General features: G+C 39.4%; 2 protein-coding genes across 12 annotated transcripts in view; one reads left to right on the top strand and one right to left on the bottom strand.

Moving 5' to 3' along the window:
- ZCCHC11 (zinc finger CCHC-type containing 11) overlaps window positions 1-19639 on the top strand; it is a 92650-nt gene that overhangs the window by 29280 nt on the left and 43731 nt on the right. For 6 of the 11 annotated variants that reach the window (XR_005862003.2, XM_004936791.5, XM_004936792.5 and 3 more), the window contains exon 1: window positions 17551-17665. The gene's annotated coding sequence lies outside the window, so the exon portion shown is untranslated. Of the gene's footprint in view, window positions 1-12728; window positions 12875-12973; window positions 13047-13312; window positions 13534-15164; window positions 15291-16264; window positions 16409-17550; window positions 17944-19639 lie in introns of those variants that run through there. The other 5 variants (XM_046944888.1, XM_040705219.2, XM_015291219.4 and 2 more) reach the window with 3 other exon arrangements.
- GPX7 (glutathione peroxidase 7) lies at window positions 5324-13917 on the bottom strand. Its single transcript, NM_001163245.2, has 3 exons — window positions 13704-13917; window positions 7923-8184; window positions 5324-6104 (listed from the first exon to the last, which is right to left on the bottom strand). Exons 1-3 carry the CDS (start codon window positions 13908-13910, stop codon window positions 5941-5943), a joined length of 633 nt encoding a protein of 210 aa, NP_001156717.1. The 5' UTR covers window positions 13911-13917; the 3' UTR covers window positions 5324-5940.

Here is a 19639-nt window from a genome sequence, read left to right as displayed (position 1 = left end):
CAGCACAGCTATTTGCTGAATAGATTGGCCATCTCTAAGGTCAGTAAGACTTTTTTTAAAAGAAAATTTTGTTGTGAAAAATGGGCAATACTTTTATAACCAAGCTGTTCCCCAATCTGAAATATATGGGGAAAAAGATCTGTTCTGACAAAATTCACCATATCTACTTTAAAGTTTTAAAGTCATCAAAGCTCTTTTTATTGGCATCTAGGTTCTATTTCTTGGTGTGAAATAACTTTTTCTCTTACATTTTCTGTGTATTTTTAAAAAATTTGAGTATTTGAATGTCAACCCCAAAACATTTCTCGTTAATTTTATTCAAGCAAAATTTTTCACCTTAACCAAGCTGATTGTTTGGAGGTTACTTCTGCTTCAGAACTTAAGATATGCATAGTCTGTTCTCATCTGGAAAGGGAGATTTCAAATTTAAAATGCTTATATGACAGGAAAACATTTTACTGTGCATCTCTAATGCTTAGTGGTGCACCTTTGAGAGAACAGTATACTAGCACTAATAAGATAACTAATGTTTTCAGTATAGAAAGAGTAAAAAAGTCTGAGTGGTGTAACTCTACTAAAAGGTTAGAAAAACTGATTTGTAGTACAGAATTTATATTTAATTATGAGAATAATTTGATTATTCTGCCCTTTTTTAGAAGATGGATAAACAATTTGTGGATTATGGACATTTTCCTCTACAGCTTTTCTTCATTTATCATTGTTGGATTCATGTGTTCACTTGATAAAAATACAATCGTATCATATAATTCAGATAAACACAATTATGATGAAACAGCTGTACTTTTAGAGAAAGGGGAAGAAAGACATAGGACTACTTTCTCTAATAGAATAATTGCTTTCTCACCATCTTTAATTTAAGAAAACTAAAACTGCAGCTCCATGAAGCTAGTATTTCTCTAAGTTCTGTCTGTTGTATTCCACAGAACTGAGTTTATATAGCAGATCTTACAGAATTTAATTCTCCTAAAAATTGTACTTTCCTATCACTTTAGAATATTTCCTTTTACTATTCTAGTTCCATCAATTCATGCTTAGGAAAGAATCTGACCCTGGTTCTGTTGATGCTGCTATTTCTGAACGGAGAGAAAAGAATCTGTGTAGGCAGCTTCGTCTCAAAACTCTCATGCTATCCCTGTCTTTCAGAATACAAGTCTGCTTACTTAAAATACAATGATCCTGCAATAACTTTAATTTTCTGGCGTTCGTTCAGGAGATCTTTTTGTCAAACATGATATCTTGCAGTGCTCTGAGATAAACCAGCATGCCTTTCCTCCTAGATCTGTAGATTGACAGGGTCAGGTTTTCTAGGCTAAGAAAGGAAAGTTACTTGGTGCTCGCTTCAGCTCCTGGGTAGAGACAGCTGGCAAATGTTAGCCATTATCACTGGGCAGGTCCCCACTGTTGCCTCTCTACCTTTCTGCTGCAGAGCTGGCATAAATGATGTAAAAGATGAAAAGAGTAGCTGAATTTTGTTATTTCTGATCCTACGCTATTGGTAGTACTATGTTTGTGAGCTGGCTCGATGGATGAGTTGGCTCTGAGTATGTCTCTGCTGTGGAGCTTTAATGTGGTTCAGAATTAGTTCTTAGATCTGTGTTTTTAGTGCCTCTTCCATCAATGTGTTTGCGAACTCTTTCCTGTTTTGCCAGTGATGTTTTTACTCCAGAGTCCATTAATACTGTGTCACAGAGAACACCTGACTTGTCTGCTAACTCAACTGCTTCCATGAATGAGTCAGAGATAAGCTTATTTGGCTCTATGAATAGCTGCAGTATACATTTACATGCATATTTGATTGTGTATGGGGACTGTTGAGTCATGGCCTGAACCACTGATTGAGCACCTGGGGAAAGGACCGGCTCAGCCCCGGGAGCACAGGTGAAGGCAATTCAGCTGTGTGACTGGAAGGGGTGGAGCCTGGCTGCACCTCTCTCAGACACCGTTTAAGGGCTGACCCTTACCCTAACCCTAATCTCTTTCTGGAGATTCCACTTTGGTGGAGCTTTCTCCTGTGAATCTGGAATCTTTTGATATGGGTGAACAATCTTCTTTCCTTCCCTTAAGGCACCTTTCTATTGTGGCAGTCCTTCTGTTATTATGTCTCTGGTGAAACACCTTTTTCCCATTGTATTGATCTGTCCAATTGCCACAGGTTGATTCAAGAATTGAAGATAGTATAATTTATTTTTGCTTGGTCATATGGCTGTCTAGTCTTTGAAAAGTACAGTGTTCAGCTATTTATTGAACTGGATGCTAATGTGTTTGTAACAATGAACTTGGTACCATCCAAGAGAGAGAAATTACGTTTGGTTTGCTACTGATGTTTCAGACCAGCATAACTTGAGTGAAACATCACTAGTGTATAACAAAATTATGGGAGGTAGATATAAGGATAACTAGGCTGCTTGGTGTTGATCTCATTATAATGCTCCATTTCATTGTTTCATTTCAGTGTAATATATTCCATTTCTGAACTGTTTGGCCTGGTTTTCCCATGCTTTGTGAGGCAATTCCGGAAGTTTGAAATGGTCTTGTCTGATTTTAATATCATACTTAAGCCTTTACGTGACTTCTTTCTTCCCTGGCATGCCATAGGGGATACATGACTGAGCACAGTCATGTGTCTAGGTGGTTAGTTTAACATTTAAATTGGCTTGCAAAGAGTTTACACCTTCAGACTTCCAAGCTGTAAGAGATCAAGTCTTAAGTGATCAACATAATCACTCTCCATGCATAAATATGCTCATCTGTTAAGGCAAACTCATATTTTCTCTGTAAAGCAGACAGGCTGCAAAGCAGCTAGTCTTATGCTATAAATTCAGTGCTGTTTTACAGTTTTCAGGACCTGCTGTAGGGAAAAAGTAATTTCAGATCTCTGCATGATGAAAAGTAGTCTCAACATGTCAGCGCAACTTTGTTTGCAATTTTTTTTGGAGCACGTAGTCATGAAGAACTAGATGTGAACTAATCTGCAGCCAAGAATATTTACTTTTCCTCAGTAACTTTCATTAAAAGACCAAAACGTTTGTTCTGCAGGCTAGAATTCCAGTGTGACAAAAGGTGGAATATATGCCACGTGCTCAATCATAAAAATGTTTCTGTTAACTTCAGAGAGTATTCATGTGCTTAAAACCATGTACCTGTTCAAATTTCAAAGCTTGTATTTGTAATACTAATCTCTTTAAATCGGCAATTTGTTAAGAGCAACACCAACCCCATATTGTTCATAACTCAGGTGTCTGCTCAGACTTCACACTGCAGAACTTCTTAGCTCCTACTAAAATAATAACATTAACAATTACAGCCTCACTGTTCTTTGACAGAAACCCTTTGAAAATCTTGTCAGCAAGAATTATTTTTACCTCAGCAAAAACACAACATACAGGTCCCCTGCTCTTAACCCCAGGATGCTTTAAGAAGAACCTAGTCCTTTGCAATTGCAGTATTATTGATGAGTGAAAGCTTTTTTTTTTTTTCCCCTTGCTTTGCAATGCCTTTAAAGTAGCCCAGAGAATATTTGTTCATATAGAATGAACTTTTTCCAACTGCTCATTGGCATGACATCTTTTTAGACTTTCCCTATTTGTCTAATAGGGAATACAAGATCACATTTATGTAAATCCAGATTTCTGTTTGAAGTTGGACACCCTAAATTGAAATAGAGGGCTTAAAATGTCTTGTGAAGCATGATCTGGGCTCATCAGGGCTTCAGTTAATAGAAACATCCTTTCTACGGAAAATACTTTCAGCTCTTGCTTTCTGCTAACAGCATGTTAGAGCACTGCATTGGCATCAATGGACAGAGAAAAGATAAATAACTGTAGTCATAAAAGAGCTCCTTTCCTAGTAGTTGGGTTCTTTGTCCCAGCACACTGCTGGCCTAGTCTGATTCTGCTTTCTTTGTCAATTTACTTTGTAACAGCTGTCCTGAATGATTGATGTAAGCATAGACCAAATGACTGAATGGATGGTGGAGTCCACTTTTTCTCTCCATCAAAGGAAAATACAGATATGTTCACTGCCACTTGCACCAATTTCCTGTACTCTGAAGCTATGCTCCAAGAGAGAATTAGCTGATACAACTTGGATTTGCTCGTTAGTTTCAATATACCGGAACATTTCCATCCTCTATTTATCCCAAAGAGCCTTTGATTGCAAACCGTATTTTCACTTCCTTCCCATTTCTTCTTTCTTATCTGAGCTCCTTTAGATTTTTTTTTGCTTTTGTACTTCTGTTGCTTCCTTTTATTTTCTCCACCTCTTTTCTTTTTCTCCCACCACACCCAACTAAAAATTAAAACAAAAAAAACCCACAAAACCTTGCCCTTGCTTTTTTTCTGGGAAATTCAGCTTGCTTTGTACAGTACAATCTCTGCCCCTCAGAGCCATTCTTCAAACCCTAAAACATCTCCCTCTCTTTACTTCTTGAGGCCAGTCTGTATAGCGTGTTCGAGACCTCAAAAGGGAGCAGCTGTTAAAGCATGGGATCTGTAATGGACTCTAAGACCAACTCTTTTATTTCCAATGGTTCTTCAGTACTCCCCTTTCCCCTCTTTTTCTGCAAGCCAGTGCATGCCATAATGCTTGCCTTTGATTTCAGCTGAAGACTGTTTGGATGCTGAAGAGCTATTCCAGCTCATCACTGCTGTTCATACTGTGGCCAGAGCAATTAAGGCTTATTTATGTGCTCAAGCCCTGACAACTGCATGGACAAATACTGTTTTTGCTACTTTAAAAAGCATTACGAAGCACCAAAAAAGCTTTCACTTGTCAATAACACTGCCATTGGAAAAGACTAGCTTCTTACTGGGTTTAAAAACAAGGAACCTGTATTTTGTGTTTTTATTGATAAGAACAGTTCTTGCTGACAAGATTTTCAGTGGATTTGTCAAAGACCAATGGGGCTGTAATTGTTACTGTTATTATTTTAGTATAAGCTAATAAGTTCTGCAGTGTGAAGTCTGAATGGGTGCCTGAGTACTGAAAGCATGAGTATAACTAAACAATTGCAACATTAAATAATGTAGCATTTTGCAATAGTCAAACATTTGAAAAAGGGGTTCCATAGGAAAATGTTAATTCTCTAATGTTTGTATATGCAGCAAAATCAGATGGTGTTATAAATTGAAAAATAAACTTGGAGTCAATTATAGGAGGTGAGAGTAAGTCTTCTAAGCCATGCTTCTGCTAAAAGAAAGCAACAGCCATTCCACATAGGCTCTCGTCCTCCAGATGTTCAGATGGCTATTTATATGTTATCTGATAATCCTTATTGGATGAATAAATGCAGAGATCTTACAGCTTTTAGAGAGTTTTTACAGAGACTTTTATTCTGTTTCTTTTAAGTTCTATGGATATGTTTTCCTCAGGCCCTTAACTGACTTTCCAGGTAGATGAAATAAGATGTTTGACCTTCATAACTAGAAAAACATACAGTAAAGTTGGTTTGGACTGGAGGTATCTGTTTTTGCCTTCTTCCTAGCACATGCCTTAAATCAATCACACACTTTTTATGCTTTTTTTTTTTCATTTAGGTTGTGATCAAAATATGACAACAGAATTTTAGATGTTGGGAAGATCCCAACTGGGAAATTCTTGTTACTCTGAGCCTCTTTGCTAGAGGTACATTAACCAGCTTTCTGTAGTGTTATAAACAAAAAATAATTTGAGTTGGCAATTAAAAAGTTGCTGATGAGGTCTTCTTTCTTGGAAGGGCCAAATATCTCCATGTGGAGATAGCAAAAATTAAATTAAAAAGTAATTAAAATTTAAATTTGTTTTCTGCATTCTGAAGGTGGTGAATATCAGTTCTGCTGGTCATGTTTTCCCTTCTGCATATTCTCTTTTGGAATGTGAAAAGACAAAGCCCTGTCCTAATTATCAATAAAGATGTAATTGACCTGCTATGATTTTTGAAAGTCACAGTTCATCTTTTTTCTTCAGGATGATTTTCCTTACAAGTTCTGTAACATGAGGTCTTATTTCTTCAACAGAGACAGTAGAGTCCCAGGCCTTTACTACTTTCCCATTGGGGTCTACTAAGTATTTCCAGAAGTTCCAGGTTGGTTCTTCTCCAGTAGAATCTATGGGGGAGGGAGGAGGGGAAAAATGAAAGAAAGCCATGTTAACCAGTTCTTCAGTTTTTATTTGTACCAATCTGATGATTACCAAAGAAAGAAGGAATGTTAAATTTAGAGGGTGTTCAGAGTGAATGTTGAGTTTTCTGACAGGGAGATGTAACTAGACATTAGTCCCCTGGAAAATGGAGACACAGTCAAGCTTGGGACAGACAGAAGAAAGCACTGTAGTCATGAGAGAGATGTGCATATGTACCATACAGATTATTTGAAACAGGTGAACACTGATAAGGAAATGGAATTTGGGATATAAAAGGAATAGCTGCACTGGGAATCACAATTTGTTTGCTTATCCAGAATTTTTCCTCCACAAACACCTGGTATCATGCTTCAGAAGAATGTTTCAAGAAATGCTATGTGAAGAAGCAACAAGGTAAATTATTCTAGGAAGTCTCCTCCTGATTCTCATATACTACTCTTTTTCTCTCCACAACTACGTATTCATTTCCCTACAGTTGTATTTTTAGCCTTTACTATCTTTTACATAACTAACAAAATGTTCAGAATTTTGAAGGAGTCTCATTATACTAATGGCACAAGTACGGACCCCACAGACAAATTAGCATCTTTTTCCACTGATTATACAGTAGGCAAAATCTCATATGGGATCCAAAGATATTTTGGAGTATTCTCAGTGTACGGACAGACCTACATGGTTGACTGGTTGTTAAGCAGTAGTAAACATACTGCTGCCTCCAGCAGCTTCCCTTTGTGTGTGGATGAACAGGGAAGGAAAAGGTATGCAAGTTTCAGGTGACATGTCTGTGGTGACAACCTCATGGGGAAAAACAGAAATGGAAGAGCATTAAGAGAATTAAAAGGAATTTTGACTAGTGGAAAGATCTACCTGGAGGGCAGGATTGCTTTGGGTAGCCCAAAATAGTAGTGCACTCCTTTAAATTCAGTAGTACATGGGAAAACATTATGGTGTTGGGGAGAATAAGAAGTGGCATGGTTCTTGCGGAGTGCAGCTCGTGATACCGTGTCATTTGGTCTTTATTATAGATAATTCCTGGAAGACATTTCTTTCGCATTAGATAAAGGCTGTCATTTAAGTCTGGCATTTAAATGGTATTTTAGAGTGTTCATTCAGTGAATGAAAAGTAGTGTCTTGATAGAGAATGTTCTGCTTTATAGTGTATTTTGTTAGCTGTCTGCCAAGAATGAACAAAGCCTCTTCAAAGTCGCATTTAGTTATAATGCAGATCAAAACTGGAAGAACAGTACAGTATGGCTATTCCAATGTTTGGTAAGGAATGAGGAAGGAACTATTCAAGATTAATCCTTAGTGTCTGGTTTCACTTTTTGATGAAGAAGTAAATCATGTAGGCACTTTCTTTCCACTTATCCTAAAGATCGTTAGATGAATCTTTAAATCCAACCTGCAGCAGTCGTATCACAGGAGAACCACTTAAAAGATTGCGAAGTGGAAAAATGAAGATCAGGTGTTGTATGGATGTAGGAGAATATTTCAAGACGTACTCCATACAGAATAAGTGAGTAGCTGTTACTGGGCATTTGTTATTGTAGAGTTCTTCATCCCTTCAAATATTTTTTAAAGGCTAGACAAACCTGATGTTGTGACATAGACAGAAGTCTTGCCTTGTGCAGGAGGACGGACTGAAAGACTTTTGACTTCTCCTGACTATTCTGTGCTGTGGTACTGTGTGCACAGTCATAGGCACTGTTTTTAATCAGATGGTATCCTGTGTCAGAGGAAACCTACACTGGGGAAACAACCCATTACTGTTCCAGATTACTCACCAATTAAGTACTTGAAGGCAGGAATTGCACCAGCTCCACTGACCGCAACTTTGCTGAACATAGGAAAGGAGGCACCATAAGTCTTTCGTGCAAAACTCTCTATTTCTTTGTTGGTGTCTGGTTCTTGCTGCCCAAACTGATTGCATGGGAATGCCAGCACATTGAAATGATATGGGCCAAGATCTTTCTGTAACTGTTGTAAGGCCTTGTAGTGACTATCTGTAAACCCACACTCACTTGCAACGTTGACAACTAACGACACCTGAAGAAGAAGAGGATGAGAGAGATTAAAAAATGCTGCACGTATCAGTTTTCTAACAGATAGGCTGGGATGCAGATCAGTTTCAAAAAATATTTTCTGTAGAACTGTGACTGAACACTCATGTTTGAAACTGCATTGAGTTTTGTTCACCACAAAGATTTAAAATATATATTTCTTTTATGAATTACCATTGGTAATAATCAATTACCATGTGAAGATAATCAACAAACTACTAAGCAATCTTAATTCCCAGTTACGGAGAGCCTCTCTGTTCTGCATTTTGGATAGCTTATAAGCATTAAGAAATGACCATTCAGCTCAACAACACTCAGTTGCCTGTAAGAAATTTGCACATTAATGGTTGTTTTTTTATTGTCCATTTATCTGTTGTACAGCATCTGTTGTGCAATATTTTTTTCTTGTAAAGAATTCAGTACTCAGATAGAACTGGCTGATCCATTTATCACTGCCAGTGTAGATGTACTGACAATGATAAACAGGTGCACACAATTTCCAGATTGTCTTCTCATTTATGACAGAATGGCAACATATGAATGAAGTATGACAGTTTACTGCCCCAATTACAGATCCAAAGTAGTGAAGAATGTGCCCATTTTTAAGTTTTCTTGAGAGTAGAATAAAGCTGAATATTGCAGAACTTTTCGATACAGTATGATTTTATTAATAAAAGTAGCATTATTCAGCTTATGGTGAGGTTTCTTTACATATAACAACATTATATTCTTTTTTCAAACCATTCTTTAAGAGTAATAAGCCAATATAAATGCTATACCACCTAGTTTACACTGAATCCAGTGCGTTTCTACAGATTATACATCAGCCCAGAAGTTGGTGCTTCATTTTAAATTGCAAAAAAAGTTTGAATTCAATCATCATCGCCAATACATTCCCCAGTATTGGTACAACAAGAGCAGCTATTCCCATCGATCTTTCTGCAATAGTTAGGAAGCTTCATGGAAGCTGGCATGTTGGCTTCATTACTGTCACTGTGAGACAGCAGTGCGAGGGGCCCAGTGCAACAAGAGGGGAACCTGAAGCTTGGATATGTTAATTGACCTGATCAAAGTTACACAGCAAATACCTGAAGGGGAAGAAAAGAAGTTAAAAAATTCTAACTCAACTTTCATACTCATGTCTGTGACTGCTGTCTTTGTTCAGTGTAAACTTTGGTTTCTAATGTTACCATTGTTCCATATTCTTATGCATATGATTTTATGCAAAATATGAGATTATGTAGGAAATATGAATAGAGTACATAAAAAATGTAATTAATATATGAAAAATACAGGACTATGAATAATATTGTCTCAAACACAAACTATCAGATAAAGGCTCAACCTGGGTAAGGTATGGGATAGTAGGGTGAAGTCCCTGTAGATGTAGGAAGCAGGAAAGAGGTGAAGTTGGTGTTTATAATTTTTTGTTAAACATTAAAGCATTGTGTATTTTGTGCCTTGTATAGGTATGTGGCTATATTTCAAGTGTTTTCTAAGCAGCCCTATTTGTTTTCCTTGGAAAACAGGGAGGTAATCTTCTAAAGCAGAAGTTGATGTAATCTTTGTGTTGTAGTGTGTCAACAAAATGCAGTCTAAGCAATCCCTATGAACTTGCATATGAAATACCATCTGGAGCCATCTAGCTAACTTCCAAAGCATCACAGTCAATCAAACTAAATTTAAGATCTCTACTTGAAATTTTAAATATATGCAGTATAATTAGGGTTGAGGATTTTCACTCCTCTCTGTTCCCCATTTCCTCTTCTCCCCTCCCCTTTCCTTTTTTTTTTTTTGTTAATGAGAAGGAGAAATGATTTCATGATGTATTCCTGTCACAAACTGTCAGCATTGTAAATTAAACTTGTAATCAGAATAAAATTATTATTTAAAAGCCTTTACGAAGCTATCTCATAAGTGTTTGTCTGGTACCACAAGTGATTAAATGTGGTCACTTCTATTTTTGGTTTGTGTTTATTTTTAATGAATAACAGCTATTCTTCTTGTCCTCATAAAGAGATTGTACTTTGACAACTATTAATGATTTAAATTAAGCTCAGTACTCCCTTCGACTGACTTTTCTCACACCTTAGGCTCTTAGAGTGTAAGTCAAGCACACCACCTAGTGTGCAACGCCAACAATTCAACCTGAACTGTTCAAAACCAATTTAATCTGAATTCTGTATAAACTGTTATCTTTTAAGACTATTCTTTCCTTCACTTTCCTTATAAAACCTGTGTGTTCTAGTTGTGAACTCATCTATTCAACACTGCAAATTCAGTTCTTGGTTTACTTGATGTTTACACAGTGTACCACCCTGAGGAAAATCTCTAGAGATTTAAGAATCTGCTATCACCTTAGAGTAATTCTTTGTGGATCTTTTGTCAGAAATGGTAGATGCTCATGTTCTTAACTGGCCCAATCTGGCTGATGGAAAGACCAGCTACAAATGTCAGATTAAACTGACTCAATTGTTACTTTCATGGATTAAAATAGCAATTATTATAGCAATTATTTGTACAGCAATTAAGTATCAATATCCTGTACTTATACACATTCAATAATACTATATTATTGAATATATAGTTATTCAATAATAATAGGGCTACAATGCAAGATGCCTAGCATTGCTTTCCGCAGCAAAATATTGTACACTGTAACAGTGCCCAATGCTTTAGATGATTATAGTACCTTTGCTTCAGGATTCCCAAAGAACAGTCCTAGCAGTGCTATATTACACTCCAGCACACTGTACGTAGTGTGTGGTAGGTAGGAAGGCAGACAGGTTGGTACTGTTGTATCTAGATGAGCATAAACACAGCAGGGAACAGCTGATGTGAAATTTCTGACTCCCAGACAGATGTATTTTTGGAAAGAATACTGCCTCTTACTTAGAGCACATAGATAGATAGAGATAGAGATGATAAAATATCTTTTCATCTATTGTACTTGTGGTACTTTTTTTTCCAGTTGTAGTATTCCTCTCCTTCTCTGCTTTCAGACAGATGTAGTATCATATCAGATTTGTTGCATGTGTACTGAATTTCTAGCCTTCTGGAAATGTAATTTCTTATTTACTGTATGTACAGTGGTACTTCTAATTTATATCAAGATGCACTTGAATGGAAATTGAATTAACATCAATCAGTCTCACTGTTTTCTTGGCAAGAACAATTATCCCTATGGTCTGAATACATAATAATTTAGATTAATAATGAGTTATTGAAGAAAGATCCTGTAAGTCATGAACTGTTGCACTGTTTATTTCTACTCAGCATGGCTCTAGTGTTTTTAGAATTTACAGACTTTTCTTGTCTCCTCTGGAAACCTTCTGATTTTTTTCAATTCTTGGTTAGCTTCTAGACTACAAATTAAATAATTATTTAAATAAATTAGCTGAATGACTGAGCTGAAGAAATGTTTTCTCTACATCTGCCAGAAAGCTTAATGCTGTTAAAAGCTGGTTCAGCAATTAGCAGACTATTGTTCCAAGGGCTAACTAGTGCCACGCTCACTTTAAAGTACCAGCAGCACATACATAGCATGGATATATTACTCATGTTCTTTTAACTGCTTCAAAATATTATGATAAAACTACATCTTAACATTACTTATCTAGATTTAAGTAGGTTTATTCTAAGAAGCAAGTGTTTAATCTTTGTTTCCTTGATACTGAACTCTGATGACATAATGGCACATGAGGGGTGGCTTATTGTTATAAAGTAGTGTAAAATTCTACATATGTATTCAAAAAGAGCAGCTGGAGTGAATATTGATAGGCTCTCTGAATGTAAATCCTTTTACTTCATGTAGAAGCTGGTTGTCACCTGTTTTAGAATACATTCTTCTATAAGGCTTAGCAGAAATCAAGGAGGAACATCCACCGATGGTGTTAACCTTTTCCAAGATATGGCTCTAGATCTCTCCCTTACAAAACCAGTTACTCCATGAGGATGGCGTGCTGTCATAGCACCAGTGGAGACAGAGCTGCACGCTCCTAATCTAATGCAGTCATGAGATACCAGAGCAGGCTCAGTGACTTGTTAGGGTGGGGGCAAACAGTCACAAAACTCTGCAGGGTGGCTGGAAAGAGTGCCTCCAGTTTCCCCCTTTTACTCCTTTCTGTGTGGATTCTGGCTCTGAAGTAAAGCTGCAGGTGGTAATTGCTTATTCAGATTCATAGATGGCCTGCAGAAAAAACATGCCCTTGCAACAGGTTTTATTGACAGAGACTTTGGAAGGAACTCTTTTTAAAAATAAATAAATAAAGCAAATATTGCATGGATTGCATGTTGTTGTTTTTTTTTCCAAGATAGATATTTGAGTGTGCGTAGGACCAGTTCTGCTCTGTCTTCTAACCAAATTGTGAATGGAGGAGGACTTTGACCAGATAGAGTTTAATGCCTCTCATTTGTTTTAAATCCACCAGTACTTCTCTTTACTCAGCAGTTCAGGAAATTGTACCTCTCCTCCCATGGGTCCTTTCGTCTTCCTGCAAATGTTTTAGTGACTCACCACTGTGGACCAGTGGGCTCAATAATCTGAGTGAAGTACCTGAGAAGGGTGAAAAGAAGGGTGGAAACACAAAGCTGAGGCTAAGAGTGAAAGTGAAAGCAGTGCCTACCTTTTTGGTAGCATCACATAAGATGCCCCTCTTGAGCGCTAAGGGGTGGAGGTTGTGGGCTTTATGTTGTTTTATTTTCTCTAATTTCTGAATCTATCTACAAGAACTTCATGCCCCTCTTCTCATTCTAACCTCTCTTCTCTTCTACAGGGACTAAGCATCTTACATCGTCAACTCACTGAAAAACAATCAGATTACATTCAGGGCAGTTGTTTTTAAACTGGTAAGCTCTGTCTAGAACTCTGTACTAGAACTCTGGTAACACAAATGCAATTTAAAGACATCATAAAAATAATGTTTTCTTGCTCATCTTCTTGTTATACTAAAATCAACAAGTGGAATATAGCATGCTGTGCTACATTTTCACAATGCACTTACACAAAAATAACTTTTATCAATAAATCATTCATCTTTTACCACTGTATTACTAAGTATGGTGAAATCTGTTAACTCCATTAACTGATTAATTTTATTTTATTTTTAACGCAGAACTTTAAAAGGAATGGAATCCAAGAGAAAAATGACTAAAACTCATGCAGTTAAAAGGCAGAAATAAGTTCCAAAAGTAGTATGTACAAAGGTAACATGCTTCAAGTTTAATAGCTGCAATCCAGTGCAATTCATCGTGCTGCACAAAGGACAGGCGCACAGGCATTCTGTCTGCCACGTATACAGGGAGCAGCCTGCAGAAGGAACACTGACACACAGAGGTGAGACCTGCGGACGCTTTATTTAAAGAGTGCAAAGACCTATGGAGCGATATCAAAGCAAGCACAGGCAACGCTCCAGATCAGTGCAAATCTATCTGCGTGCATCTAGTTAATGTCCAATCTCTCCACCCCCCTTGGTTTCCGCAGACGTGCAAGGAGCGCGCACTTACCGAGCCCCTGTATTTCTCCAGAGATACTAGTTTGCCCCTGATGTTTACAACTTTAAAAGTGTAAAAATCAGTCTCTTTCTGCTGAGTAGCGGAAAATGCTAAGAGCAGGAGTGCTGTAATTGCAAGGAGCATGGCTAGAGGAATGAGAAAAACTTTAGGGAAGGAAGAGGAAGGCTTGTGCTCCACACTGCCCTCAGGATCTAGCATGCTGCACGACCCAGCTGCAAACACTTGCCACAAAAGCAAAGCCCTGCCGGAAAGAAGAGACTGCTGCAAACGAAGCTTTTGCAACAGTCTGGATCTTGCAAAAGAGCACAGGACCATAAAATCCTTAAGGTTGGAAAGCACGGCTAAGATCATCTAATCCAACCATAATTTAGCAGAATCTGTGTCTATGCATGACCTCATGGGCAGGTATTTATGGAGCAGCCAAATACTAAAAGAATATATCCTTGCAGTAGTGGTGTGTCAAGTGAGGCCCTTTAAGGGTCCAACCTGAATTGAAGTGCTAGTTCTTTGGCCCCAAAATAGCAAGGTTGTATGCTTCTATGGAATGCCAGATGTACAGATTTGCTTTAACTATGTCCTAAGAAAATAAGGGAGTCCTGTGATTTTTGATGGATTTGCAAGTGCTTTTTTTTTTTTTTTTTTTTAGCATACTGACTATAGAATCTAGTAACTATGGTGTAATGTCAAAGGATATCAGTGGCTTGGTTGCTAGTGGTTACTGATACAAGTGCTCAGAGCAAGAGTCATGATATACAGTCAGCAAAACCTGAGAATTACAAACTTGCCATGCATAATACCATGTTAAAATGGAGTACTGCTAGTGAGACCTTCAGGAACTTCCCTGTGAGGACTTGGTTTGTAATGAGTGACAGGATGATGTCAGAGACAGAACATTACCAAGGAGCTTTTAAGAAGCATTAAGAACTGAATTTGTTACCAAAGCTTCCAGGTTTTTAGAGCCACGCCAGTGCCTAAGGATTAGTGTACTGATGCCATTCTTGGGTTGTCTACAAGAAAAAAATACCAATTTACAGCATTTTCTTTGATGTCTGGTAAGGGAAAAGAATTTGTATATATAAAGTAACAACCATAGAAAGCATTTAATGGTCATTGATTTCTTCTTGGACCAAAAGACTGTTCCTCCATGCCTGACTCTGGTATTTCTTGGCAAAGAAAAGCAAAATGTAGTGATTTACAGACCACAGTTAAGTAGTACATCCAAGGCATATTGGAAACCTATCTTTTGAAGAGCAAATCACATTTTGTAATCTGTGAGTTTTTTTTTTTTTTTTTTTAACTGAGTATTTTGGTAGATCTTTGACATCTTGATTAAATTTGGTTGGGAGATTAAAGCACAAGTGGCATTACTGTAAGGAAAAAAACTGTATTAGTTGAAAGACTTAATGATAGTTTTTAAGCATTTCAAATTTTGTATGCTTTTCTGTATTTCAGCTTAAGCAGATGTCCAACATCAAGAAATCATGCAACGTTCTACATGGATGAAAAGTCTTTCATCGTCCTGTCTATAGGGAAAATACATTGTGCTGAGAATCTGAAGTTCTCATCTCATCTTCACAGGTAAGTTCTATATTTCTGTGCACTTTCCTGCCTGTAGCACTGACCATGAACCAAGTGTGATTTCTTCATTTTAGAAACAAATCACCTCAGAAGCTTTAAAGAATCTCAGAGACAGCTGAAGGCGTAGATTAGGGCTTTAAAATACTTTATGCTTTTAAATAAAGAAATTAAAACTAATTAATTCTAAAAAGAGTTTATAAATAATTCCAACAATTAAAATAATTTAAGCTTTTTTGTTTGTTTGTTTTGTTGTTGTTTGGTTTGTTTTTGTTTTTTTTTTTTTTTTGGCCAGAAAAACATAAAAATAAACTTACAATACACTTTTCCATTATTTTTAGGTATAACTATATAGTAGTTTAGCTATGGGACAACAAATAAGGCATCATGGTACAAGCAAGGTTTTGCTCTGGAAAGGGACTCTATAAAATCTGCTTCCTACAGCCTCATCTTTATTGTCTGTTTTCTATGCAAAATCCACTTGTTTCCAGAATTACGTTTTCTCCTACAACCTCAGCCCAGAATCTGAAGAGTTTTGATCAATGGCACTGAATTGAGATTTCTTTAAATGATGGTCAGCTGGCAGTGAAATTCAGCTTCCTCTTTTACTGCCACGTATCTATACTATTCCCTGCAATAAAATGTTCAACATCAGCAGAGAATGCAGAATTGTGTCCGAATACACACAGTGACTTGGTTTTGTACTGATTCAAGTCTTCACGGCAAAATTGCACTAATGTTTTCTATTCAAGTCTATTCAACTATTTGAACTAAATTATAGGAATATATCAGATTCTTTCAACAAAGTTCAGCTTGTAGGAAAAATGCCAGTCAGTTTTGCAAACTGGTGCCTGTTTGCTCAGTAGCATGTCTAAATATTGATTTAGGAGCACTGCATCAAGCAGCAAGTTAAATTCAGTCATTTCTACAATTTACTTTTTGACTTACCAAACCTAATCAATATCTTTGTCTAATAGGACTGATTTGAAGCCACCACCCAGCTGACCTCAGCTGCCCGTTGGACAGCACTGCGGCACTGCCATTTTTGTCACTGCTGACTGGATTAGGCCCACGTTCCTAAAGGTCTGCTCTGCACAACTCCCGAGTAGCAAAACATTGAGGTACCCATTCTTCATTTTGTAAAATTTGAGCTTCAAGTGTACTAGGAAGAAGGCAGGTTAGCTTTAAGGATTGCACTGAATTGACAATACATACCAAAGGTGCGTCTTGCCAGTGTTCATGGCATCCAGAATTACACATTTTGCAGCTTTCATTTGCCTACAGACTATCTAAGGTAGCGTTTTCAGCACAATTATCTGTGTTATTTTTAATAATTTCCTTTTAACCTCTTCCGTAGTTCAACAACAATCTCTTACATCCCTTGTTTTTCTGGACAGGCCTCCTGGGCTAGGCAGTGCCAACGAGGCATTTCATTGCCAAGAGAGGTAGCACCGTACCGATTTCTTGGAATATTTGTCTTATTCAAATGTTTGCCAATTCCTTTAGGTCACCCTGCAGCACTGCCAAGAGCCCAGCAGGCCAGCCCTTCTCTCTTGAGACCTGCCCAAGTGCCAGCAGACATGCAGGCCAAGGTGCTGTCCCTTGCTGTGGCCAGAGACAGCTTTGTAGCCAAGGCCAGGGAGCCAGCATCCCCTTTCCCTCAGCATCCCAGGGATGGGGAAGGCCTGCAGAGATTGAGCTTTATGTGGAACACGCTTGTATTCCTCCACCAAATGTCAGCGTGCAGAGCAGGGGAAGGGGGAAGGACAGCTTTGAGGCCAGGGCTGTGGAGAGGAGCAGACTCTCAAAGAGCCACGGTGAATCATAGAATCACCAGGGTAGGGAAAGACCTCCAAGATCACCTAGTCACCTACAAGACCACCTCCCTACTAAAACACGTCCCTCAGCACCACATATAAACGTTTTCTGAACACCTCTATCAGCTGTTAAACCCTCCAGGTCTGCCCCACTGCACGGGGAGGGGGCGGGCATTCCATCCCGGCATGGGAAAAAAAAGGGAAAATGGAAAAAAAAAAAAATGGGGTACGTTAGTGAAAAAATGGAGCAGCTACTTCCCTCATTCCCCCTCTACTGCTCTAGCGTGGCGGGGGCGGAGTGGGGAACAGGCGGGGAGGTGGGAAGCGAGGCGCTAATCCCGGACGAGCGACCCGGAGCAGGGCTGGGACGGACCGGCCCGTGCCCACCACCCGCCGGCAGCGCCGCCCGCCCCGGGGCTCCCCCTCCCGCCCGCGCCCCACAATGCACCGCGCGGCTGACATGGCGGCCGGGCCGGACTGAGCCGCTGGCGTCGGGGCCTCCAGCAGCCGGAGCCGGGCATGGCGGGGGCGCAGCCCCGGCACCCCTAGGGCCGCAGCCAGGTACCGGGCTCTGGGGGCAGCCTCCGGCTCCGGGAACGTCCCTCCGAGGGGAGAGCTGGGCGCGTTCTGCCTGGTCCCCCCGTGCGCGGCGGGGGGAGGCGGGCCTGGGGGCTCGGCGGGGCCTCAGCCCCCGGCACAGCCCGCTGCACTCAGCCCCGGGCGGCCCGCGGGGTGCTGACGGGGTCGCGGGGCACGGCGTCGCGGTTGTCGCGGGGAGCGGCTCCGACGGCAGCGGGGAGCTGGGGCCGGCCCCGCGGCAGCATCCCGCCTGGATCCGGGTGCGTGCAGGTTGTTGTTCTTGCTCCCGGCTGGGATTAAATAAATGATGGGGGGGTAGGGGGCAGGCCGTGCTCGCCAGCTGTGCCCCTGCCTGCAGTTACTCGCCTAAACCAGAGGTTCTGCTTTCTGTGTTTTCTGAAACGATACACAGCGATCCCTCCACCTCAGCTAGGGCTCTTTTGTTGGCTTATCTAGTGTACAAATGCATAAACGACTCCCGGGCTTTTGCAGTAGGTTGCAGTTTGCCAGTTGGCTGAACGTGTCACGTTACCTGAGGCCTTCTGGCTTTTAAGGTTGTTTCTGGGTCTGTCCAAGGAGGATGAGCTGGTTACACGCAGAGGAACAATATAATCAGACCCAGGCTTAGGTTCTAGCAAGGTACTGGGGCGCTAAGGCGATAGTGGCATCTACGTAAGAATGTATTAATTAATCGTTTTTGTTTTTCATGCCATCTGCGTGTTACTTTGTTTCCTGAACGCTGCCCTGGGTTTAAGAGTCATTGCATTTGTTAGAAAATATGGGGATACATGTTGTTTCTGTTTTTGTTTGGCTTGATCTTCCAGTTTGAGTAGGTGCTTATGCATCGTCTGACCCCTGATGGTTATGACATAATTATTTCCGTGACAAGAAAAGCAGCTCGGCCATGGACATGTTGGTTAATTACAACATCTGGCTGAAGAAGCTATATTAGGAGTGAGAGGTCTGCTTTTCAAACGTTGGTAGTGTAGTGAGCTTTTTTTTTTTTTTTTTTTTTTTTTTTTTTTTTTTATCTTTTTGTATCTCACTTCTGTGATAATCGGTTCCTAATTTATTTTTCTTTTTCGGATAAAATTAGTTTCCCATCAGATCTGTGTGGGGATATGTTCCCAGAAGATACGTAGGGAGAGATAGGAAAGTTCTTTCTGTTCTCTCTTCTTGCATAGAAAACAGCTGGGGCTTTTGTCTTGTACTTGGCTAGCACAGGAAGAAAAACAGCCGGATGCCACAGGGCACCTACACAATGCAGGGCATTTACCTGGCCCTTGCTCTGGAGGGAATTGCTGCTATCGGGAGAGTGGGGAGAAGGATTTCCCTGTGTTCTGTCTGAAAGCAAGGTGTCCCAAGGGAGCTCTTCTTACCTTTTTGGTGGATCTGCTTGTCACAGTAACAGTTTTAGTTGTGTGTTCACACCGATGCCATAAGGCTGTTCAAAATTTTTCCCACCTGAGAGTCTATCTAGTTGTAATGCTCGCTCCTAAATTTCACAAAGTGTTTCTTCTTAATCAGCTTTATTTCATTATTGTCTCTGCGTTAATAATGTAATACTGGTACTGACTTGTCCCAAAAGCTCGTAGAGAGGAAGGTCCTGCGTTTTGCTTATCAGGTTGATTGCAGAATGGAAGCCATCCAGGGGAATCAATGCTTCTGGTGCTTTTGGCACAATATCAAACAACATACAATATAATCATAGGTTGTTTCATTGTATGTAAGTGATAGATGAGTAATTCTTTTAGCCTAGAAGTACTGAAAACCTATTAACTAAATTTTGTAACAAAGCTTATGAAATTCAGTTTTAGTTTTGAGCAATGATGCATACATAAATGTATATGTAGCTGTATGGATTGGATCTCGGTTCTGATATTTTAGTAAATCTTTGGAAAGAACAATGTGTCAGATGTTACTAGATGACTTATGTCATTTTTATTTCTGTTGTGT

The sequence above is a fragment of the Gallus gallus genome, chromosome 8 (assembly GCF_016699485.2).
Source record: "Gallus gallus isolate bGalGal1 chromosome 8, bGalGal1.mat.broiler.GRCg7b, whole genome shotgun sequence".
Taxonomy (NCBI): Eukaryota; Metazoa; Chordata; class Aves; order Galliformes; family Phasianidae; genus Gallus; species Gallus gallus.
Note: the sequence above shows the minus strand (reverse complement) of the source record. Positions and strands in the feature narration are given on the sequence as shown.

Coding starts and splice junctions, on each gene's coding strand:
- GPX7 (NM_001163245.2), bottom strand. CDS start 13,910: ATGCTAGATCCTGAGGGCAGTGTGGAGCACAAGCCTTCCTCTTCCTTC. Junction 8,185..13,703: donor TGGAGAAATACAGGGGCTCG/GTAAGTGCGCGC, acceptor CTTCTTCTTCAG/GTGTCGTTAGTTGTCAACGT. Junction 6,105..7,922: donor TGCCTTCAAGTACTTAATTG/GTGAGTAATCTG, acceptor CCTCCCCCATAG/ATTCTACTGGAGAAGAACCA.